At 35.2% G+C, this 19,346-nt stretch overlaps 1 protein-coding gene across 2 annotated transcripts in view; it reads left to right on the forward strand.

Moving 5' to 3' along the window:
- LOC121406469 (circadian locomoter output cycles protein kaput-like) overlaps window positions 1-19,346 on the forward strand; it is an 89,742-nt gene that overhangs the window by 59,956 nt on the left and 10,440 nt on the right. For both annotated transcript variants that reach the window (XM_041597483.1, XM_041597491.1), the window contains exons 8-11: window positions 7,647-7,794; window positions 10,886-11,091; window positions 14,376-14,462; window positions 19,091-19,200. In XM_041597483.1, coding sequence (XP_041453417.1) covers window positions 7,647-7,794; window positions 10,886-11,091; window positions 14,376-14,462; window positions 19,091-19,200 — 551 coding nt within the window. The remainder of the gene's footprint in view (window positions 1-7,646; window positions 7,795-10,885; window positions 11,092-14,375; window positions 14,463-19,090; window positions 19,201-19,346) is intronic.

The raw sequence follows: 19,346 nt of genomic DNA on the forward strand, positions 1-19,346 counted from the left end.
TCCTGTTCCGTCCATCAATATGTTGTCTAATTAAACTACCATTCACCAGTTGGCCTAATACCCATATTCTTTTCATTCATTTCACCCAATGAACACTCATCCATTTAGACCAAATGGTTTAAGGACTAGTAATACTGGACCAACTGGTTATTAGACAAAATGATGAGTGGATGAAATGGCAATTAGACCATGTGGATAGTGGACGATTAATGATAGACCAAATGATAGTAAACAAGTTGGTAATTAGATGAATTGGAAATAAACCCATCACTGCATCAAAGCTTCATGAGAACTTGAAGACATGATTTATTGGAGCACAAAGAATGAAAAAAAAATGATGAAATCGTCGCCTGAGAAGCATAGTGACGTTAACTGATTTCACGCGCGCAAAAACGATTGGACAATGTTTGAAGATGGATTTTGCAATGTTGTCGTTAATTATTTCCTTTAATTTTTCGCACAAGAAAACTTAATAATGTCTTCCAACTCATATTTAGGAATTACGAGAAAATATAAGTAATTCCAGATAATACAGTCGATTGAAAAGTTTGCGCCCTTATGCTTCTTGAATCTTTTTGGATCAGTGGGCGCTCGTGGTGGCGTTAACTACTTAGCGCCCTTATGCTTCTCGAATCTTTGTGGATCGGTGGGCGCGCGTGGGGGCATAAGCTACTTGGCGCCCTTTTACTTTTCATTGATTATTCACTTCACGAGAAATTAAACGGCGGAAACTCGTACAGCACATGCGCATTTTTAATCGAGAAGAGTAAACCACATGATTATGATTGTTTTGTTCTCCCTTTTTATTTTTTAGAACATTTTCACATGTCATTTGTATTTTTCTGCTTTTTACTAATCTTCATCTCCTTTTTATCTTCCTTTCTTTCTGATTTGCTTGTTTTTATTCTTCATTTTATTTCTAACATGTTTGTCTTTTTTTCCTAATTAGTTTTAAACATTTTCTCCTTGTTTTCTTCTCTTCATTTTGTGGCTTTGTTATATTCCCATTTATATTATTTTCCTCTCTACTTTTTTTGCTTTCTTTTTCTTTCTCTAATTTATAACCTTATTTTCTATTTGTATTCTTGTTATTACTCTGTTTCATTTTCTTCATCTTTTTTCGCTCTCTTTTATACTTAATATTGACTCTTTAACAAGTGTCTTTCTCGTCTCACATTCATTTTGATGTAACGTTCTTTTCTTGATTTCAATATTGTTACGTTCTTGTTTCTTGTTTTTATTCTTCATTGTATTTCTAACATGTCTGTCTTTTTTTTTGTCCTCATTAGTGGTAAACATTTTCTCCTTGTTTTCTTCTCTTCATTTTGTGGCTTCGTCATATCCCCATCTATATTTTCCTCTCAACTTTTTTTTGCTTTCTTTTTCTTTCTCTAATTTATAACCCTATTTTCTATTTTTATTCTTGTTATTACTCTGTTTAATTTTCTTCATCTTTTTTTGCTCTCTTTTATACCTAATATTGACTCTAACAAGTTTCTTTCTCATCTCACATTCATTATGATGTAACGTTCTTTTCTTGATTTCAATATTGTTTCTTACGTTCCCCCTCTTTCTGAAACATTTCTTCAAAATAATCTCAAATACAGATTATTCTCATTGTAATTGATATCATCTCATAATGCAAATATTTCTTAACTTTTTTTTGTGTTCTTTCATAAAATAGATTCAATAAATGAAAATAATCTGATATAAAAAAAGAAATCATTGCAGCTATTTTAAAGACATATTTTCAAAAGCATGACCTCTCTGTGTTGAGCACTATATCTATTCTCAATAAAGCAAACTGTTAGTACAGGCTATCAATAAAGCTACCTGTAAACTGTAGAGTCATGTATGCATAAATGTAGTACAAATGACAAAGGGCACCAATCAACTATTGTATATAAAATGTCTTATTTATTCCTGAAACACAAATTGTCCAAAATTTTCTTGCAATTTGATCAAAATCTTATCCTTAATCCTATTATGCTTTCTTGTTCTCATACATATCAATTTTGCAATGATGTTCATTGTTTTAATATCAAGTTCATGTATAAAATATGATTATATTTTATTCTTGTGAATTTTGCCTTACAAGTCGCGGTCAGGGGTGAAAGAATGGAGGCTATAGAAATTTAATTTTATTACTGTTGTTATGAAAACAAATCATAAATGAATAGAAGTGAGTATTTTTTGTTATGAAAGTGATATTTGGCCTTTTTTAAAGGTCAAGTCCACCTCAGAAAAATGTTGATTTGAATCAATAGAGAAAAATCAGACAAGCACAATGCTGAAAAATTCATCAAAATCGGATGTAAAATCAGAAAGTTATGACATTTCAAAGTTTCGCTTAGTTTTCACAAAATAGTGTTATGAATGAGCCAGTTACATCCAAATGAGAGCGTCGATGACGTCACTCACTCACTATTTCTTTTGTTTTTTATTAATACAATATTTCAATTTTTACAAATTTGATGATTAGGACCTACTTGCCTGAAGCACAAAATGTTAAAATAATGGAATTCTACGTGTTCAGGGAGGAATGAAACTTAATTTCACATGACAATGACAAGAAAATAAAAATATTTCATATTTCATATAATAAAATACAAAGAAAATAGTGATTGAGTGATGTCATCAGTTCCCTCATTTGCATACCGACCGAGATGTGCATATTACTGTTTTGTTAAATAAAGCGAAATTTTAAAATGTAATAACTTTCTTATTTTACATCCGATTTTGATGAAATTTTCAGTGTTATGCTTCTTGAATTTTTCTCTTTTTATGCAAATCAAGTTTATGTTTGGGTGGACTTGTCCTTTAAATTTGTAAATTTTATTGACTGTTGCATGGACTCACCACAGACAGGTTGGGTGCAGTTAGGCCTTAAAATTTAAGACCTAACTGTATTTGGCAATGGATTAATATAACTTAGTAAGTTTAAACAGTGATATCTGTAAACTAGACATACCAGATAGTTTGTTAAACTAAATATACTAGACATACTAGATAATTTTGTTTTATTGCCTTTAATTTCATCATGAATATAGACCAAGTTAGATCAATCTAGATCCTAACCTAGATATTGGCATATTCCTGCACATCCAACATCATAGGATTGGCTAGATCTGTTCAATTAATTGTTGAATGCATTAACTACCACAAATTCTTACAGGGTATTTCTTGATCAATTATGATCATAGGAAAATCAACAATATACGTACCAATTTATAGTTTATTTTGTTTGTTTTTTAAGTGTGTGTGCATTGATAGTTCGGGCTTGCAGAAACTATTAAGGGCATTCCACAATTAAAATAATATTTATGTCATTTCACCAAATTTTGCACAGTTTCTTTAGCACCTGAATATATTTTATAATTATTACACAAAAAATGATATAAGTTGATGATCTTTACTCTTTGCTATTGAGCTATTATTTCTACCCAATTCAAACTTCTCAATAAAATTTTTATTGTGCATTCAAATGAATTTGGCATTTGTATCAATGTGAGGAAATATTCCAAACCACTCCACCATTTATTTAAATACGAGGTTATATTCGTCATACTATACAGAGATCAGAGAAAAGTATTCAGAAATTGTATTAAAAAACATGGGTCTGTGGATTATTTTCAGCTAGTTAGCTAGATCGGATCTGCAGTTAGATTGCAAAACATGTGAAAATCAGCTGATACCTATAGCTGATCAGTAGTAATCGCATGTTCATCCATTATGACGTCAGTGTGCATAGCATGGCATTGTTTGTGACGTCAGTGCACGTAGCGTAAAATATGCACATAATAAAAGTCAGTATGCTTCTCAGGAATTGTGCGAAAAAGAGTTAACGTCAATATGTTTCTGATAGATATCTTGATAAATATTTGAATTTGGGATTTCTAACTTAGACCAAACGAAAGAGAAAGAAAAACTCTAAAAGATGATATGTAAAACAAAAAATCGACCCGGGGACAAAATTTTGGGGTTAACGTCACTATGCTTCTCAGGCGACGAAATGATTATGAAAGTCCATATTTTATTCGAAATAGACCTGAAATGAAATACTCTGAAAATTTGCTTTGCCTAATTGATTGTGGGCCCGGCAGCCGCTCTGCAGTGCCAGATCGGCGAGGCTCTATCCCTTTAATTGTTAAAGGCCAAACAGGGTAGCAGCAACTCCTATCTTTTAACGTCTTTTGGTCTGACGCGGCCAGGATTTGAGCCCCCGACCTCCCAGTTGTGAGACGGACGCTCTACCAACTGAGCCAGCACAGTGGTTGGCATCATTGGCATTGAACAGTGGCATCATAGAAATAATCAAAGATAGTATCATTATCAATGCAAACCACTTTGTATATCTGTTGCAATGAAAAGCTTGCACAGCAATATTTTTATTGTGGCCCCAAAGGAAAAACTGCTCTAGAGAAAAAACAATGATTCCTGACAATCAAGGACATTCCATAAGAACAGTTTGCCCAAATTTTACACAACAATAGTTTCAGATTGTCTCTGACCATTTCCCATCAAAATTAGATTTTTCATCTCAAACTTTACATTTACTACAATAATGTGTTCACATCTTTATGAGATAGTGATAATAAATAGGCATTTATATGGGTCCATCTATCTAGAAATAATCTATTCCGAGGCGCATTGTTATTATTATTATTACCGCAGCTTGAGCTCAAGCAGCCATCCAGCTCTCGGCACATTCAAGGGATTAATCCTGCTGGGTACCCATTCACCTCACCTGGGTTGAGTGCAGCACAATATTGGTAAATTCTTTGCTGAAGGAATAAAAGCTGTGGCTGGGATTCAAACCTACGTCCATCTGATTGAAAGCCGTGCCATATCAACTATACCATGACACCTCGCTTATTAACGAGAAACGTCAAGAACCTTACTGTACTTGGTACAATTGTGTGTGATAGAAAATGGTTATACTGTATACCACACACAATTGTATATTTAAGTGTGATTGTTAGCCAGACTTCTAAAACTGCTTGGTATGTGTGCATACCTTTCTCACACTCAATCTGTCAAAGGGGATGTTCACCCTGAAGAAAATTCTGTTGTAAACATAGCATAAAAAATAATGAAAAATATTGGTGAAGGTTTGAGGAAAACCTAGTAAAGATTAAGAAAGTTATTGGAATTTCAAGTTTTTGATTTGTATTGTTTTTATATTTTTTTTTGTACTGAAGGAGAGTGGAAATACTCTTATTTATTTCTTTCAATAATATATACATGTAAAAACATACAAATATATTTTATTTTGAACGTGAATATAGAAATATACTCATGAAACATTAATATTAGAATTAAAAAAAATAATAAAGAAAAAGGTATCCCAAAAAGCCTCAAATGCTTGAAAAAAGGGAAACCAAGACGTCATAAACGAGCAGCTGCCCCATATGTTATGTATAAAAATGCATAAATTTCAATTTCTTAATGTTTCCTGATGACTTTTTTTAGGAACGGGTGTGAAAGAATTTGTCTAAAAGGCACAGTAATAACCATTTTCAATTTTCTGAGAAAATAAAATTTCATTGATTTTTTTACCATACAATATGGAGGAAATCTGCTTGCATATGACGTCATAATTCAAACTATTAAATTTCAAACAAAGTTTTATTCTTTGATTGATTTATCTCAAACCTTCCGCAATATTTTGAATTATTTATTTTCTGCTATTTTTACAATAATTTTTTTATCAAGGTTAGCTTCCCCTTTAAAGACCACTACTTAGCAGACACAGATGAAACCTAACTCAATAAGCAGGGTTTTGAGAAGATGATGTTCAGGGCCTTCAATACACAAGTCCTATCCATGGTCTGTAGACTGCAGATTCAGACCACTTTCGACAAGTTCCCACCCAGTAGGCCAATATCTTTGCTTGTTACTTAATTGTTGTCGGAATGGGATCACATTGTTGACCCACTCTTCTCCCCCCCCCCCGACGACATTCATACAGGCTTTCAGCGTACACATTGAGTTAAACTGTGTTCATACTCACAGACATGACAAGTCATTACTTACAGGAGTACCATTCTTTGAAATGTGTTATTCAATAATGAATTTTCTTAGCCTGAACGCAGGGATAAAGAAAAGCCCATCACAGTAGCTCAATTAAGCTCTGGAGATAGGGCACCCTTCGCTTGATAAAGTCCCAGATTCTGTTTACCTCTTCAACTGAGAGGATTCGGTATCGCCTTCCAGCCGTTGGCACCGTTGTCATATTAACGGGTTAGATATCATGGCAGCGTGTTCCCTTTGTAAGCCCTCTTGAAGTTTGAGAAAGAAAATGAGGACATTCTCGATGATCGTGTGATAATTTAGATAGCTTGTTGCTAACAAAATATTGAGGGGAATATCATGTTCAATTTATAGTTAATGGAACGAGGCCACATTTTCTCTTCAAACTTGTATTTGCCAATTATTTGCCACTTACAAGGCACCATGCTTGAATGATATTGATAAAGTGTATTTAAATACAGGAAAGCATTTTTAAAGAAGCTCTCTGACTGTGGAGGGGGGCATTCAAGGAATTTTCTGAAGTTACTATAAAATCACAAACATGAATAAAAATAGTATGTTTTTCAGTGTTTTAGCAGTATTTCATCCACTCTGATTCTTTCTTATTTTATGCCTTGCCATTATAGTTTAGTAAACTGCAAAATTTGTCCAAGAAATGTTGGTTAATTTGCTAGGCAAAGGCATACCTGGGTGCCGTTTCATAAAGCTATTCGTAAGTTAAGATCAACTTTAAGAATGACCGGTTTTTCTTTCTTACGCACTTAACCATCGCCAATGAATATACCATTTACCATAAAGGATCACTAGTCACTCTTAAAGTCGCTCTCACCTTACCTTACCTTATGAAACACCCACCTGGGCCCTGTCTTACCACAGATCCAATCAATCTCAACTGTATGGAAATCCATCCATACCATTTTCTTCCAAAAGTAAACAAAGAGAATCACACTGAATCTTCAAGAGAATGATGAATGTATGAATATACATGTACATGTACATCATATCTAGAAAATATTTTGAGCAAATTTTGCGTATTAGATGTTGACATTGCTGGCATTCCATAGATGTGGTTGATCGGAACTCGTCGTAAGACAGGGCTCAGGACTAGATGCAAGTCATTAAGTCTCTCTTCTGATAAAACAATTTAGACATCAAATTAATCATCTTTGGTTGCATTCAGAAATACTTTAGTTACACAGGAATCTGGCTCGGATGTTTGACAAGCGACCTGCAGTCAACTCATTAATTTGATCTTGTATACACAAATCCAGTCCGCCAGAATCGCAAGTTTCAATCCATTTCAAAATGCATTTATTACCCAACTTACAATCAACATCGTTGTGTCAGGCAGTATTTGAAATTGGAAAACAAAAGAACAACATGGTAATAAGTTGATGGTAAAATAAAAAGAAGATTTTGATGTGATCGCATCTTATCATGCAAGCAATTAAGGAACTGTCATTGAATTGTCAAATACTTTGTTACAGAAATCATGTAGATTGTTCTCATCGTATAGATCCAATTGTTGACATCTTGTATAAACCTATTTTGATATTGTATATTTATCTAATCTTTTTATACTATATTTCTTTGATTAAATTGATCTTTTACAGTGATGCAAACGGGGGAAGGAAAGTCTTGTTATTACCGCTTCTTAACCAAAGGTCAGGAGTGGATATGGCTTCAGACACGTTACTTCATAACCTACAACCAATGGAATTCTAAACCAGAGTTCATCGTCTGTACACATCAAGTTGTCAAGTAAGTAGTAGTACAGCAGCAGAATAGTTTTGAAAGGGGGTGGGGGGGGGGGTGAGCAAAAGGCGTCAGGGGGGAAGGTTGACCACACTTAAAATATATCTGTAAAGTGCTTAGACACGTTCCGATGTATTAAGCGCTATATAAAAGCGAATTATTATCTTTATTAAAAACACAATTAGACGGTAAGTTTTATGGGTAAGTTTTAACTGGGGTTGTGGCGTGCGCCTGTAATCCAAGCTGTGGGGAACTTACAAATTAGGCGGTTTCAAACCGCCTCGATCACAAGAATCCCCGTTAAATTACTAGAACTTTTTAAGGCTAAAAAATACCCGTTAATTATTCCTGCATTCAGACCGCCCCGAAACACATCCTTCGGGATAAGTTCCCGAAGTTACGAGCATGCGCAGTGTGGTCTGATAAGCAGGCAAGGCGGGAGATTCAAAATCACGAGCCCAGCAGCCACCCACGCCGCCGCGCCCAACGACACGCTGGGATAAAAGTTCCCGTAATTTGCTTTCACATTGCCAAAATACCTGCGACCTTGGAAAAATCCCCACGAAAGTTCTCGTAATTTCGCCAAGTACCTACTATTTAGCGGGTATTTTCTTTCGGGGAGATTACGCGTAGTTTGCTTTCACATTACCAAAATACCTGGTATTTTCTGATCGGGGTAAATTTCCCGATCAGAGAATACCTGGAACTGGCGAACTTCGAGGCGGTCTGAAACCACCTATTGATGCAGAGGTTCGAGCCCTGATCACGTCTTTTGGATGGTGACGTTAAAGGCTGGTCCCAGACGTAAATAATCATACCTGATTGATACACGTCTGTCAAAAACTCAAATTACACACACAAATAAGTTTTATGTTTGTTCCATAGCCCATGTAATATGTAGGGAGCTGTGAATGCCTCTTGTTTTGATTTTTTTTGCTAGAGGACGAGGCACAAGGTCTTGTTTTCAGAAGACTAAAACATACATGACATTGACAAGAATGTTTTTTAAAAGTCTAATTTTAAGAACTCTTGATTATTCTTTGAATTTCATGGCATTTTTATTATCAAAATATAGGAGCTATATATGTTCCTCTCATAGGAATTTCAGTTGCAAACAAATCCCATGTAAGGGGAATTTCAGATTTTATTTTGGAAGGCATTTCTACTATTTCTCTTCGACTTCAAATCAATCACTATACTTCTGACCATTCAATAATTCTTTTGAATGCAAATTGAAAGAGTGAGAAGGGAAAGATGAGAATGTAATATTCGATGAATTCGTCGCACGGCTAGCAGAAGTGCGTAAACTTCCTACCAAGCAGAAGGGCACACACACTAAATCCCATCTAACCTATAAAATATTACCTTAATACATGTAGTTCAGACCAAAATTGACTGTGCATGTTCCATTTCATCCCTTTATTCATTCATGTAATTTGGTCTGAAATAATTTGATATTTCATAGGTTAGATGGAATTGAGTGTGTGCACCCTTCTGCCAGATGTGGGACAAACGATGTAGGGTTTGATGTTTATTGAAATGTTACTCTGAAAGATCTATTACAGATAAAACGGGGTTGACACTACCTATTGAAAATGATATAATATAAATTTGCATCACTGTTCCCAAAGCCCATCTTTAGCGTTTTTAAACTGATCTTTATTTTTGCAACTTTGGTTTAATATCAAATGCCTTTTTGTTGATCCTTTGAAAGAAGTATGTACTAGGATTGTTCCATAGTATGAAATATCTTCATGTATAAACCATGTTACATTTATACCGTATCGTGTTCCCTCTTACTTTTCATTGTTGTGTATCATTTGTGTTGGATTCTAAGTATGATTATGAATTAGATTCAAGATCTTATTCCACTCATTAAAGGGGTACTCTAGTCAGAAAATAATATGAGCTAAGTTTATGACATCTTCAAGATTTGCATTATTTCGGTGAAACAAATCTAGGCATGTTTTCAAGGATATTGAATGAGCAAACTGAAGATGTCATTTCCCCACTTGGTCTATTGTAAGGTATGAAATAATGTTTATTCAATTTTTTAATCCAAGAGCTTAAACAATTGGATTGACAACTAATTTAATGCAGATGGTTCCCAGCCCATCAGGGGAAATTTTTTTGAATATTTTATCCAATCAGTGAAAAATCAGGGAATTTGATAAAGAATACATGAAATCAGGGGAAAATGTGTGAAATGAGGGAAAAATCAGGGAATTATGATCAGCCCAAAAGTCAAAAGCACAGTAGTCAGTCAGACTATGTCACATTTTGTTGCATATCAAAACAACAATCCATTGAATGACTGGTTATGGTGGTACTAGTTAGTTTTACATTATTGTTTTTATACTAAAAATATGTGTAATTACCTGCAACAACTTAGAAAACATACAAAACTGGGAATGAGTTTGAATAATTTTCAGGGAATTTTTAAACTTCATCAGGGAATGAGAAGGGAAAAATCAGGGAATTTTGTTATCTTGAAAAGCTGGGAACTCTGATGCTTTATTGCCGTGACTTATTTTGTTTTGAAGGAGACATATTAAAAAATGGAAAAAAAAATGACTTTGATTTCATATTATAACATAAGAAAGGGGAAAGTGAGGATGAGACATCATCAGCCCACCTCGTGAATATTCTTGATTGAAACTCACATTGGCTCAGTTCTGCAGCCTTTTTATTTTTTGTTTTCCATGGTATCCGTACTTACTTTGACAACATGTGCTCCTTTATAAAATCTGCATAGTAATCCAACTAAATTCCCTTTATTCATCAGGGAACAGTCGGTAATGAGCTGCAATTCTATGTACAAAACGGATAGATGGGCTTAGAAAGCCTGCAGGCTACACTAATTTGTTTTACTTTTTCCTTTCCCAGGCAACCTTGAGTTGTACTGTAGACATCCTTGTTACTTTTTTCATTGTACACATGTACTTGCTTTGTAACTTGATCTTTGTTGAAATGCCAAACTTAATTATAGTAATAATGAAGCATGACAATGGGATTTGTAACATTCCACACAGTCCACTTGGTCATTCCACTATGAAATCTGTGACCGAATTCCTTTGTTTGTTGTGTGATTCTCCAGTTATGCTGATGTTCGTAACGATATCAACAAAGAGTTGGAACTGGCCGACAGCAAGATGAGCGGTGCAGATTCTGACAGTACCAATCTCTGGGATTCCAGTGCTTCGGAATCGGCATCGCTGTCGACGTCCGTCTCGGCGAACTCTTCCCTCAACGTGCCGTTGTTCAGCACAGGCAAGCATGAGAGATGGCAGTCATGGAGCACAGGTAGGATCAAATATGTGGCATGATTATTCAGACAATTGACACATCACTATTCAGTCATTTCCATCAACTTTCAGTAAAAAAATTACTTACAAAGGAAAAGCGAAAAAGCTTTATATACATGAAGAGCTGCCACCTGCCACCTGAGCTGGAATAACTAAGAGCAGCAGAAGTAATTGATTACTGTAAAACTTCTTGTCGTGTCGATGCAAGTACACCCTAAGCAAACATGTTTCTGTACTGCATCAGTGTAGAAACGCCTTTATGCAATGCACGAAAGCGTGATGTGAAGAATGTTCTTGCACCAACACCACTTTCTGTTCTAACTTAAGATGCAGACCTATCTGTAGGTTGGTTGGTCCTATCAAAACGGTCAGTCAAAACCTTGCATCGCTTTTACGTGCAAAGTCAATGCAGTGCTGATGGCCGATACATCAGTTTGGCCGCTGACCGTGCGCATTGAAGTCGCGGTCAGTCAAAATGTTGTATTGCCCTGCTACAGTACACGTTTCCAATGGGATTTACGCATTTTATTAAAAAATTTGTATGGCATCGCCGTGAAAATCCCCTCACATCTCAGAAACTAAAATAGATTGCTGCCTAAAAATTCAGTTATGAGTAGAATAGGACTGATACAATGGTTCTGATGAACGCCAACAAAGATACTACAAGGGGAAGATCGGACATTCAATAGAGCGCGCAATGAAACACTGATTTCCGTACATGGGGAAGGGCGCCCTACAGCATTGAGCAAGTAAACTTGCGCAAGTCGGCGAAGCCCTGTGTACAAGACATATGGGAAAATGATGGAGGGGGTGAGGAAAGGGCAGCACAAGGGGATAATTCAATTTGTCATTTCCCAGAAACATATGAAATATATTCATTTATGATTATATAAGGATTTTAGGGGGGGCCATTGCCAACTTATCAAAATTGAATCAATTTACATGATGTCTTGTTCTTTCACTATTAAAGCAGTCCATTTTCAAACTTGGCTCATTTGATTTTAAGGGTCATAAGGTCAAAGGTCACTTGAGTCATAAAATACTTTCAGGGTTTATGGTTATCCATTATTAAAAATGGTAGCATATATATATATATATATATGTGTATATAATTATATATTTAAATAAACTTGACAAAGATAATCCATTCCTTTAAGAAGCAATGTTTGCTCTTATATATTTTTTTTCTTGAACATTTGACTTTTGTTGCTCCAGCATCGACTTCCAATACATTGCAAGGCAGAGAACGTTAATCTTTTAGACCATAAATTCAATCAGTTTGAGTGATAGTCTTGATAAAACTAGATGTGACCTATAATAATAATAATAATAAACAGTTCTTGTATAGCGCATATCACAATTATGAATAATGTCTCTATGCGCTTCCAAAGGACTTTAAGCAATAGAAATCTTTCATGGTAATGTTATACCACAGGCATTCACAAAGGTCTTGCTCCTGCTATTCTGTTGAGGTCAGCTTCTAATTGATAATATCTCATATACATGATTCATATTCCGTGAGAGATATATATCCCCCATCTCAATATATTCCGCCCCCTTCTTATGTGATTTCACTTGCCAAAGCTGTGTAATCAGACATTTTTAACTACTGGTTTGTAGGCGAACCGATCCATAATAGATACTATCTCATTTAAACATGTGCAGTGATCCCTTTTGTTGCCTGGCAATATTCTTCCTCCGTTGTTTTCAAGCCTTTTTGCTTAACGAGTTTAGTGAAGAAGAGAAAGATGGAGTAAATAGGTAACTTCTCCATTTGCCATCGATATTCTGTGCACAAACGGAAATGGCATCTCTTTACTGGAGAGAGTAAGTCTGCTATTCCGAAACTTGTTATTTTTCAAGTTTAGATCTGTGCAAGTTTACCTCAATACTTTCTTTGTATTCACTGCAATATTTTTATCCTAACATGTGAACCATAGACCTTATTTGTTTTTGTGATATGTAGAAATGTGGAGATAATTTTTCATATGCTTCATGAAATAAAGAGACTAAAATATCTATGTAAAGTGATTGTAAAATAAGTTATACATATCAATATGGTATTATTTTCTCAACAATGATAAAAGTTTTTTGCTCTGTTATTCTTAGATTTATGCTCATTTCATGCTTTACCTTTGTTTTAAGATTTAATGTTTTTGTGTTGATCCTGCTTTGTTAATTGTGACACTCTTGCATTGTATTGTATGACTGTATGTCATCACATAAATTACCAACCAAAACGCTTTATTTCGTGTATTGATTTCATCACAAGTGTACATGTTGTTTTGAACATTTCACTATTTTTCACTATTTAATTAAATTAAATTATCTTGCACATACAGTGGTGCTCAAAAGTTAATGAACCCCACCAGAAAAGGAACATATTTTAAAGTGTGTACTGTCATGTTTAGGATAATTGTGAACTCAAATGATGAAATATTATATTTAGGTTTTTTTTCAACAAAGTTTATTTCCCAGGTTCGCCAAACATTTTTGTGTTGTTGTCTATACTCAACTTATTTTGAGTATGAAATTTTTTTGTAGTGAAATTACATCTTCCACATAAATGCTTTTGATAAATTAAATATGATTTTATAATTTCCAAGTCACATGACCAAGGTCAATGGACTTTGGCCATGGTAGGGGTATTTGTTGAATTACCATCATAACTCTGTATGGTGTATTGGTCTAGTTCGTTAACCTTGGCCATAAGGTTAATCAAGTATTACTGAACATCCTGTCTGAGTTTCAGGTCACATGACCAAGGTCAAAGGTCATGTTGGGTCAATGAACTTAGACCATGTTCGGGAATCAACATCAAAATCTTAACCTAAGGCTAAGTTTTTGAAATGTCATCATAACTTAGAAAATATATGGTATACATGTATGGGCCATTCTGGTTCGTGTTGTCTATACTTAACACACAACATATATATATATCTATATATATATATATATATATATATATATATATATTTATATATGTATATATATATATTTATATATATATAAAGGAGTGCATTTTGTGAAGGGGTTCACTAAGTTTTGAGCACAACTGTAAATGATATATCATTATTTTAAATGATTTCATCATTTACATTATGTTTTATATAAAACTTATTTTGAGCATGAACACTATTCCTCCATTCTTTTTTGTTGTGAAATAATATCATCCACATAAATGCTTTTGATAATTAAATATTATTTTATAATTTATGCTAATTGGTTGCAACACATATTGTGAGCCTTTCACTGTATTTTGTTTCCTATATTTATTTTTAGATGAAAGTATATCATGCACAAGCAGTCTGAAACCGCCCAGTTTATCGCACACAGAAAGCAAGAAAGGACTTTCACCTTCACGATCTGGTATGTTTGTAAGATAAGATTCATTGCACATAAAGCTCAGAGCTATTGCTATTGCTATTTTTCCCCAGACAAATCATTGAAGCACAGACATACTGAGTATCACACTTTAAGCATGTGATGCAGAGATGACTGCGGAGAGCGAGGATAACTTTTATTTGTCATTTCTTTCCCAACCCCCCCTTTTTCCCCCTTTTTGTCCCCTCCTCTTTTCCCTTTTATGTTTTTCTTTCTCTTTCTCCATTTTTTGCGCCACCAATGGGGGGGGGGTCCACCAAGATGCAAAATTGAGGAGACTTTGATGACACTTTGGTATAAATGACCATTAAAATTTATGCATTACTCCTTTGAGTGTCGGTAATATGCATTTCACACTGCACTTTGTTTCCTTAACTGCGGGAAATTGGTGGGGCTAAGGGAGGGTCTTAGCCCCACCAATTTCCCGGGGTTAAGCTAAGCCCACTTCGTTTTCACCTCACGTTTTAGCAAAGTGGGCTAGCACGGTAAATAGTACCCACTACCTTGCCCTGCAAAAAGGCAGGGTTAGCCGGCTTATTGTGGTGCTAGCACCACAATTGCGGTGCTAAGTGATGCAGTTTGAAAAGAAATAGGGCTAAGGAAAAGTGGGGCTTTAGCATTAGCCAATCACAGAAGTCGAAATTGCACATTATTCGTGCTCTGTATGGTAAAATCATCAATGTTGATGAGCTGTGTGATAGTCCGGGGTTAAGGTGTTAACCCCGGCTAAGCAAATAGAATGGGGTTAAGAAATACAGTGTGAATCGGAAAAAATATTGTATGGGTTGAAGAAAATGCAGTGTGAAAAACATATTAATGACTAGGTCCTTTTCTTGAATAACTAGATTGCGAGACTGGAGGGAAAAAAACTCAAACTGTATTGTGGAGTCTGGCTATATATGGACTTTGAGAAGAATCAGTGATTTTTTTTAAAACAAAGGAGGCCATTATACTTTCTTGCTTTTGGAATAATACCCCTGCATAATTTTGAATTTGTTGCAGTCTTTCAATATCCAAAATATTTTTCATTTCTAACATCAACTCGGTATAGAGGTATCCTTATCACATGTTTCTAAATTTGTTAATGCTCAATCCACAAGTCTGATCACACAGCCTACGCTAACACCAACATCAACACTCAAATCAAGTAATACATCCATGAAAAGTGGTACATGTCCAAGTACTGCATTATTAGGCTCGTTTCCATGGAATAAAGTAGGCCTATAGCAGATATATATTCCTTGATTGATATTCGTCATGCATCTCATTGTGTATGAAGTATGATTTTTTTATTGATCTGCTTTTGAAGTTCTTTGTAGCTGTTGCTTCCTTCATGAGTGCATTATACATTCTACTCACACAAGCAAGCAAATTACCATTGCCCATACAATACCATCAATGCATACATGTATGTCCATGTTTATTAGCATTTTCGGGGTGCTGTAATAGTGAAAATTTGAATTTCCTAACTGCTATGGGAATCTTTTGTGAGGGTTGATTTTTCTAATGTTACTCAAACTCACTGCAAGTTTGATACACTAGCAGTACATTGCAAATTTGTTCTTGTACCATTATGCGTTCAATACCTTAAACAGAAATATGCATACATATGTACAGATGATATTCATGCATTTCTGTAATAATGTCTTGGTGGCCACCTGTTCTTAGTGAAAAACTGTCCGTGACCAAATGGCTACAGAAAATGTCTTTTATTTGGTAGGAATATACATGTATATTGAAGAACCCATTGCTGTTTATGATATGAAGGTCACTTGTTTTAATGGCCACTTTTTTTTCATTTCCCCAGTGGCCCTCAAAAGACAGGTTTGACTGTTTATTATTGTGTAATAATTGCGCATTTTGGTTTTAAAATTTGGACTGAACAATATGGCGTCATTGTCATTAATATGCACTGTGAAAAGGTGCATGGACAAGTTCATGCCACTCTATATATGTATGTAACATTTATTTTGTGAAAAGTTGATCTCTCTACAGCTTTTTATGCCTTTGAAAATTGACTATGTCCTGTGTCACTGCCTGCATACATTCGTAATTCCGAAGCTTCGTTATTCCGAAGGTTCGGATAATCCGAAGGTTCGTTATTCCAAAGGTTCATTATTCCGTAGGTTCGTATTTCCGAACGTTCGTAATTCCGAAGGTTCTTAAATTTCGATAACGAAATGAGGTTCGTAATTCCGAAGGTTTGTTAGTCCGAAATCAAAGTGAGGTTCTTAATTCCGAAGGTTCGTTAATCCGAAAACGAAATGAGGTTTGTAATTCCGAAGGTTCGTTAGTCCGAGAACGTAATGATTAACGAACCTTATTTCGTTTTCGGACTAACGAGCCTTCGGAACAACGAACCTTATTTCGTTTTCGGATTAACAAACCTCCGGAACAACGAACCTTATTTCGTTTTTGGACTAGCGAACCTCCTGAACATCAAATCTTATTTCGTTTTCAGATTATCGAACCTTCGGAATAACGCCACAAATGTTCGGATTAACAAGCCCTTTTACGTTCTGGGATTAACGAACATCGAGGTATAGGCAATTTACGTGTTTCGGAATTACGAACCTTCAGAATAAAAAATCTTCGGAATTACGAAGTGTAACTGTTACTGCTGCATCATATTTTGCACTTCTCTGAGCCATGTCTGAAGGAGGGTTTAGAGATACAGTTAAACTTACTTTTTACAAGCGATTGTTGGTTTCCCGTGAAAAGTATTCCCCTTTAAAACATCCTTTATTTCATCCCTCAAAATTATTAAAGGCATTCCTTGGTTGCGTAAAAAAATTAAAATTTGTACATTACATATAGAATAATGTGAAGCGTTGTGGCCCAGTGGATTAGTCTTCTGTCTTTGAAACAGAGGGTTGTGGGTTCGAATCAAAGCCATGGAATAATTTCCTTGAATGCTTGAGTGCCTAGGCAGCCCAGCTAAAGCCAGGGTAATAATAATAGCAGGGCCCGCTGGGAGAACAGTTTTAAGAACTGAAGTGGCTTTCCAGGGTAAATATACCTATATTATTACTATTATTACTATAATTATTATTATTACCGGTGGTTGCTGCTCGTTTATGACATATCAAATAAAACAAAGTCAATTAAAAGGGGAAGTTCACCTTTACAAAAGGTTTATTTCCAAAATAGCAGCAAAAAAATATTGAAAAATATTGCCGAAGGTTTGAGAAATTCAATTCAATTCAATCCAATTTACATTTAGGAGAGACGGGGTTAGTTGGACCATCTTTGACAAGAATGGTTTTAAAATCCAAATAGATTTTATTTGAGAAACAATCAATATCTAAGGGCTTCAAATGTTCCCCATAAAAGGCAATCCTGTATTTTAGGGGTCTAAATTATTTTAGGTCGCTAACTTCAGGCAACAGCTCCAAGACCGTTGTTAACGGTAGTTCAGTAGTCGTACGTACGTGCCGGGTATGGCGGGCCGTTAATGCCATTATTATAGGACTAGTATACAGTTACACGCCAGTCGCCTATGTAGTAGATGTAAAGTTGTATTTACCAATGGGGTATCATGCGATATATAGGGGCCAGGGGGGGGTGGTATAGAATAACGGTATACCTAAAGCCGTCGGGGTGTCACGTGACCCGGGACTAGTCATGGCCGGGCGGGGGGGGGTATGCAATGAAGTAATAATAAACCGCCCGCCATACCCGGCACATACGTACGCACTACTGAACTACTGTTAACAACAGTCTTGGAGCTGTTGCCTGAAGTTAGCGACCTAAAATAATTTAGACCCCTAAAATACAGGATTGCCAAATTTTTAACTCTATTATGAATACTGAAAAAGTCCACCTTGAACAAGACCATTGCAAACGTTCCTACCTACCCCAGTACGGGGTAAGTTGGAACATGGTATGGGGTAAGTTGGAGCACTGCATGGTCAATCAAGAATTATACTAAAACTACTTAAAACTTTACTGAATGTGAAAATGTCCATTAAAGAATTATGTTGTAAGAATTTTGAATTATTTTATTTGTGACGTCATATGCGAGCAGATTTCTTACTTATGGTATGGTAAAAAAAATCAATGAAATGTCATTTTCTCAGAAAAAAAATTGTTTTTACTTTGCCTTCAGTATATTAATATACAAATCATTCCACACCTATTTCTAAAAAAAAAGTCATCATAACCATAAAAGAAATGAAATTTATGCATTGTATATTACATAACATATGGGGCAACTGCTCATTTATGACATCACAAATCGAAAACTCGAAATTCTAATAACCTTCTTAATCTTTAATGGTTTTCCTCAAATCTTCAATATTTTTTATTATTTTTTCTGATATTTTTACAACAAACTTTTCTTCAGGGTTATTTTAATGGGAATATATTGTTAAGTGAGGACCTTTTTTCCCTGAAAACCTTGTTGTTTTATTGTCTTATTTTACTTGTCAAAATGTAACATGGGACAAAATTACAGGTAGCTTCATTTTTTAGTGAAATAACTCTTTTTTTTCTCCTTTTGCTTGTCAAATTTTCTGAGGGAAGATGTGCGCCCCCCCTTCATTGAAAAATCTTGCATCCACCACTGACTAGGCTAACGGTGATAATATCTTTGTTAATGTTCTGGTTCATAGATTCACAAGCATCAAACACCTCTCAGCAGCCCCTCCCCCAGGCCATGGTTGCCCAGCCATCGTCGTCGGCACCAGGAATGTTTCCAAACAACGGTCCTCAGCAAGATCAGGTATGAATATTGTCAACGGTATTTAGCTTCACTCATTGCCATTGTAAAAGATTTCAATATTGCATCTCAGATGTCATGGGGATAGGATTAAGCACAGTTTCATTTCCTTCAAAATGCCACTTTTTATTGAATAGAAATACGAACTA

This window comes from Lytechinus variegatus, chromosome 1, assembly GCF_018143015.1.
Source record: "Lytechinus variegatus isolate NC3 chromosome 1, Lvar_3.0, whole genome shotgun sequence".
Classification (NCBI taxonomy): domain Eukaryota; kingdom Metazoa; phylum Echinodermata; class Echinoidea; order Temnopleuroida; family Toxopneustidae; genus Lytechinus; species Lytechinus variegatus.